Source organism: Rhea pennata, chromosome 3 (assembly GCF_028389875.1).
Source record: "Rhea pennata isolate bPtePen1 chromosome 3, bPtePen1.pri, whole genome shotgun sequence".
NCBI lineage: Eukaryota > Metazoa > Chordata > Aves > Rheiformes > Rheidae > Rhea > Rhea pennata.
Window position 1 is genome coordinate 41,362,965 of NC_084665.1, and position 6,000 is coordinate 41,368,964.

The 6,000-nt window shown below is 37.3% G+C and overlaps 1 protein-coding gene across 1 annotated transcript in view; it reads left to right on the forward strand.

Moving 5' to 3' along the window:
• Window positions 1–4,998, forward strand: part of ADSS2 (adenylosuccinate synthase 2) — a 38,794-nt gene extending 33,796 nt beyond the window's left edge. The window contains exons 12-13 of the mRNA XM_062572120.1: window positions 3,498–3,647; window positions 4,437–4,998. Coding sequence (XP_062428104.1) covers window positions 3,498–3,647; window positions 4,437–4,489 — 203 coding nt within the window. The 3' untranslated portion in view covers window positions 4,490–4,998. The remainder of the gene's footprint in view (window positions 1–3,497; window positions 3,648–4,436) is intronic.
• Window positions 4,999–6,000: the final 1,002 nt, after the last annotated feature.

Genomic DNA, 6,000 nt, shown 5'->3' on the forward strand with positions numbered 1-6,000 from the left:
CAGGGAATGCTTTTCCCTCTTTTTAAAATTCAAATATTCCCACCCTGTTTGATATCCTTACTAAAATGTTAAGGAAATGGTAGAATCTACTTCAAATATCCTTTGAACATAATGGAGAATGCAAGTTTGAATTGAGGATTCTACACTGAATATCTGTATTCAGATATGTTATCCGTAGCCCTCTCATCTAACCTGAGTGCTATCTGAACTGTCTTTTGCTTAAGCCAGGAGGACTTTATTTGACAGTCTGTCATTAAAGATGGCATACTTAGGTCCTCATATTTTCTAGTGCTGAAGTCTTATTTCAGTGATCTGTCCAGCCCAATGTGGCTCTTGGAAGGGACCAGAATCTTCTTGTGACTCTTGAGGGCAGACTTTGGTCCCTGTGTATGCCCAGGTGACAGATGGCTGACCTTTGGTCATAGCTGCACAACATGGCTTATCCACCAAACTGCATTTTTCTTTATTGAATTAACAATTAAGAATTCCAGTAGGAAGTCAGTAGAAGTTGTTGCCTTTTCTGTTGACTGGTTGTCTTGCTTAAGTGTCAGACAGGAATCTGAGCTGAACTTTCAGCAAACTGGAAGCTGCTGTCTGTCCGAGATGTGTTCCACATCTCTCTGCTGTGCTGCCCAACACTTGGCTGTGCTTTTGGCATGTATACTACAGATCGTTGTTCTTGGGTACTACAGGTAGAGATGTATATATTTATTTTTTTTATTTTTGTTTTAATGCCACTTCTTTATTGACATGTTGATTTTGGAATTAATTTAGAAGGATTCTAATCTGGGAATCTTTTACTGCCAGAGTGTTTCTCCCTCTTCCCCTCACTCCCTTTCTCTTGGAGAAGTTATTGAGTAAACCTTTTGGTGAGATGGCTGTCTCTATAATAGAAACACTCAGAGTGCCCATTATCTCAAGAAAAAATAAAAGCCATATTTCATATATTGTTCCTTTTTCCATCTGGATCTCAGAATCATAGGTGTGTCACTCAGTTTTTTCAGCCTAAAGTTCCATGCAAGCTTCATTTCTGTTAAGAAAGAACACTTTATAGCTGGTCTTGGTATCGTAGAGGCTCTACTCTTTTGCTGTGGAGCTGGACAGGATCTTTTTGCCAACTGTGTTCAATCCTATGAGATTATGAAAGAAAGGCAGAAATCCCTACCAGTCTTGAGCTGATCCAGATGAAGAGGAATGTGAAAGCCATGGTTTAGTCCTGCCAGTATCTCAGTACAGGTTTGGTCAACAGGTGATCTCCGTGCAGAAGAGCGCAACCTCTAGCTCAGGAAATCTTGAAACTACAAATTCTTAGGAAGCTGTGAGAGTGTTTTGGAAAAGCTTCACTTTATGAAAAGTGTGTTTACCTTTTTCTTATGCTTTTCCTTGGCCTACTGTTGGTCACAGAGCCAAGAAACTGCTAAATGCATCTCTGGTCTGATCTGTATAACTGTTTGTGTGTTCAGTTTCTGGAATTTGCTGGAGGATCTTGCATGCTGAGATCTTTTCATGATAAAATCTCAAATTTCAAATATTCTTTTTGAATCGGAAGTAATGTCACCCAGCTTGCTCTCCAAATTATGTACCAGACTACCAGGTATCATTACATTTGCTTTCTCCTTTATCTAATACAGCTGTTAATGACGAATGTTCCAGAAAGCCTAAAAGATAAACCCCTAAAGCAGGAGCTCAAAGACATCTAGAAAATAATGACATTTTTCTCCTACACTGAGCTCAGTTCATGGCTTGTATTTATCATCCTCTGTTACCACACTAATTGGAGCAAGAAGAGAGAATCACTTGAAACTTCAAGAAATATATTCCTTCTGTCTTCCTTTTGGGAAGCAGGGAGCTGAACTAGTACAGAATAATGGAAGTTTATAAACAAGATTAGTCTGTTTAGGTGCAAGTCCTTTTAATTTTCAGTTTTTCCAAGCTAACTTCATCAGAGAGGCCACAAAGTAAAATTGAATTGCTCACAGACTTCCAAGATGGAGTGTTCAGTCCCTCTTTCCCCTCAGAGAGAGGGAGACTGGCATCTTATTATGGGCCACCTACAGTGCTTGCGGATTAATTTGTGATTTTGCACTTTCAAGATACTGAGGTTGTTGATATTTGCCTTAACCTATGAACACCTCAATTCAAAAATTGTGGGTTTTTTTCCACTGTTACAGGCTTTGAAGTCAGTATAGCGTAGCCTTACTCAAAGCATCCAATTCATAAAGGCCATCCTTACAGCTTTGCTACTATGGTACTCTTATCTTCACCAGGACAAATTATTCAGTATTCTGAGTTTTTTGACTACACATGTGCCAGGGAGATTAGTTGCGATGCTATATTTGCAGGAGTGATTTGAGCAGGATAGCTGAGACAGAGCTTAAATAACGTTAATTATTGTGCCTTTAGTAGAACTGCCTTTCTCAGGAGGATGAGAATGCCAAATGCCTTCCTATTTTTCTTTGTGTGGATGTCTTTCACCCATCTTCAGGCTTGAAGCTTCTGTTTCACTGTCCAAGGTTGTCCCAAGACTAATATTCCGATGATTGGTGGAATGATTCAATTCCAAAGGAATTGTGCTTAGCTGTTTTTCCAGTACTTGAGAGCATCATAGGATTCGGAGTTGGTGGACAACACCATAGCAAGCTATTTTATAAAGGATAAGATGGAATATACTCATTGCTTCCATTCTGAGAAGTAATTGGAATGGACTCTGTTCATACATCATATGTGACTCCATATTTTCAGGTCTGTAGAACCAACTGAATGGACCAACTCTGTCCCTGTACTGTGGACTCTCATGATAGTTGCTTAAAGACTTTATTTTATGCATCTTCCATGTGTGATTCTATCCAAGAATAGACCATCTGATGTCTGATCAAGATGAACATTGCAGATTCTGCTCTGTAGGGAAGAAGGCTTATTATAATGCAGTATCCAGGTATCCTGTAGCTGAAGACCTGGAGAGATAGTGAGCTACAGACAAACAAGAGTCTGTTCTAGAGTTCTGGAGCAATGGATTCATGGCCATCAGAAGTAGATTATGTATAAACAGTACATCTTGTGATTACATTTGTTTAGTAAAAAATACATTTGTATGCCATTGTAAAATGCATGTTATTCTTTGACACTTGCAATCTGGTACATAGCTTTAGTTTCATATTATCCAAATTCCCTTGTAAAGGGAGAGTTAAATTCTTGATATTTGTACAGAAAAACAAAAAACCTGGGAATTAAATTTCCTGAAAAATGCAGGTTGTGGTTTAAGCAAAATGTATGCCTGTGTCTGTTGAATACCAGAATTCCTGAAGTCCAAGTCCTGATGGTTGCTGAGTTTTGTTTTCTCCATTTACATTAATAAAAAGGGAAACTAGTGCTAGTATTACCTGCCAAACAAACTTCTTCATGTAGGTCAAGAATAAAAAGCTTGCAGCTACGTGATCAGTGGTTGAGAATGTATCAGTGTTTTGGACATAATAGTTTTGTTTCTATTTGCTTCTCAGCCAACCAGGAAGTCTTAAATAAAGTAGAGGTTCAGTATGAGACACTCCCAGGATGGGATACAGACATATCAAATGCAAGGACATTTGATGAGCTGCCTGTAAACGCACAGAACTATGTTCGCTTTATAGAAATGGAGCTAGGTGTTCCTGGTAAGTAAACCAGACTTTTTTCCTCCCCTCCTCCATGAAACTTGTCTTTTTTTGTATTCTCCCTTAATGAACATCCAAAATATTGAAAATTAGATTTTTTTTTTTTTTTTTTTTTTAGCTATGCTTATTCTGAAGTACCTCGTGATTCTTAAAGCTACTGTTTTACATCTCCTTTTTACCTATCTGTTTAGCTGTTGAATTGGAAGTTCTCAGAAGTTTCAGTATGTGTCCTTTCTGTGGCTTGTACTATAGTTCATGTTGACCTGAGATTTTAAAAGTTGCTTGCTTATTTATTTATTTATTCCCCCTAGATCAGTTGCAGTAGGGGTTTAGTTCTGCTGCAATTAAGGAGGACTAGCAGGACTACTGGTATACTAACGTGATATTAAATATACATGACAGGAGAAGATTCTAAACCAATCAACTGCTCTTATGCTCCCTCATATTTTCTTGTGGCTCTATCCAAAGATGAGAATTAAAAGATGATGCAAATTTTTACTTTTCTGATAGATGCTATGTATTTTTTTTCGTGTATCTGGAAAACTGATATATCTCTTCAGGCATTCAAGACTACTCCTACTTTTTAAAATTAGCAGTGCACTCTTTCTTTCAGAGCAATGCACGTAGTTATCATTTCTTACTATACTAACAGTCTATAGTGTGTTTTTCTTCATAGACCATAGCACTTAAGATCTTAAGCACTTAAGAAGATAAGCTTGTATCTTATCTTAAGATACAATAAGATCTTGCTTTGGATTATTTATAACAGTTTGCTTTTCTCTCCTGCAGTTAAATGGATTGGAGTAGGGAAATCCAGGGAATCAATGATCCAGCTGTTTTAAAGATTTCAGATGCATGGAAGAAAGCACACTCCTCAAAAGACTGCTCACTCTTAAATGCATTAGTAGCCCGCAAAGCAAAGATGTTGGAAAGATAGATTTTTGCATGGAAAGGAATGCTAGAGTTGATATCCCCAAATCGATCACTACTCCTGAAAGACTTTAACATGAACTTGTATCAGTTCATGGTCAACTGGCGATTTCCAGGACATTTGTTGTCTTTGTTGTTCATGGTGCCATCAGATTTTTTTTTCTTTACCTAGTACTTACTTCATAATGTAATTTTTGTTTGAAAATCTAAGGTAGCGTTACTTTCATGACTGTTTGTCTTTGTTACCGTGTCTCTGCTTTTGGCGGTGTTACTTCCCTGAAATTTTAGAAAGTAAAAATAATGCAGTTTTGCACAGATAGTTTTACATCCTCATTATTTGTATTCCTAAAGCTGTTGTATTCTTTATGGCTGCTCTTGTACGTGATTAAAGAGAGGGATTCTGATTTTATAATGCTATAAATGCTGTCTAAATTATTGTGCGATCTGTTTTTCTTTTTTTTAAAAAAAGGTGTGATGCCAAGGTGTTGAGTAATGTCCAAGGGTTTTTTAGCTGTACAGCACAGAAAACTTGTTCTTTGTCAGTCATAGAGGACACTCAAGTGCTTACCAGAAAGTGTGCGCAAAAAGTTAGAAACTTGATATTGTAAAAAGTTAATTTGCAATCATTAAAGAACAATTCTGATTTTGAGTTAAATGCTTTATATTTTTTTCTAATATAATTTTCTGGGAGGTGATGGGCATGGGGGATCCAGTTTTGCTCTCAGCCTTACAGTTTGGGAGAGGACCAAATCATCCCTCCCTAGCTAAGGGGAATCTTAAATTACAAAGCTGTCCTGAATTCCCTGATGGAGAGAGAGAGAGAGAGAAGTATAACTATGTGATACATAATTTACAAAATTCCTTTAGAAAGTAAAAGCAATATTAATATTTTCCAGGAGATTGGACTTAGCCCTTCAGTGTGAACAAAAATAATAGCTAAATATTATCTTCCATGGAACTGTAGGGAAAAACTGAGGGATTTTGTGCTATAAATGAAGCCAAAGGCTGGGGAACTAGCTGGTTCAAGGAGTGAATAAATAAATGAGGGAATGCTGTGTTTTTAAAATGAGTAAATAAATGAAGGCTACATACATGTCTCACTTCTGGTAAGCAGAGACCTTCAAGTTCAAGGCCTGCCTCAATTTTTCCAGTGTTTCATGAACCATACCTTATTTTTCAGTTGGTGAATTCAGACTCCTAGATGTGAGAAGATTTCTAAGAAACATAGCTATAGACTAAAATGATACAAAGTACTTGTGCAACTAAAGAAACGAGCCAGAATTCTGGCTTGGATGTATAGTGATTTACACTCTTCTGCTTTCTTTTAAGTTCAGCTGTGATTTTTCTTTGATTCTTCCATTAAAGTACAGCTCTGGAAAGCTGAGCAACTTCCTATTAACAGTATTTGTCCAGATGGTAAGTG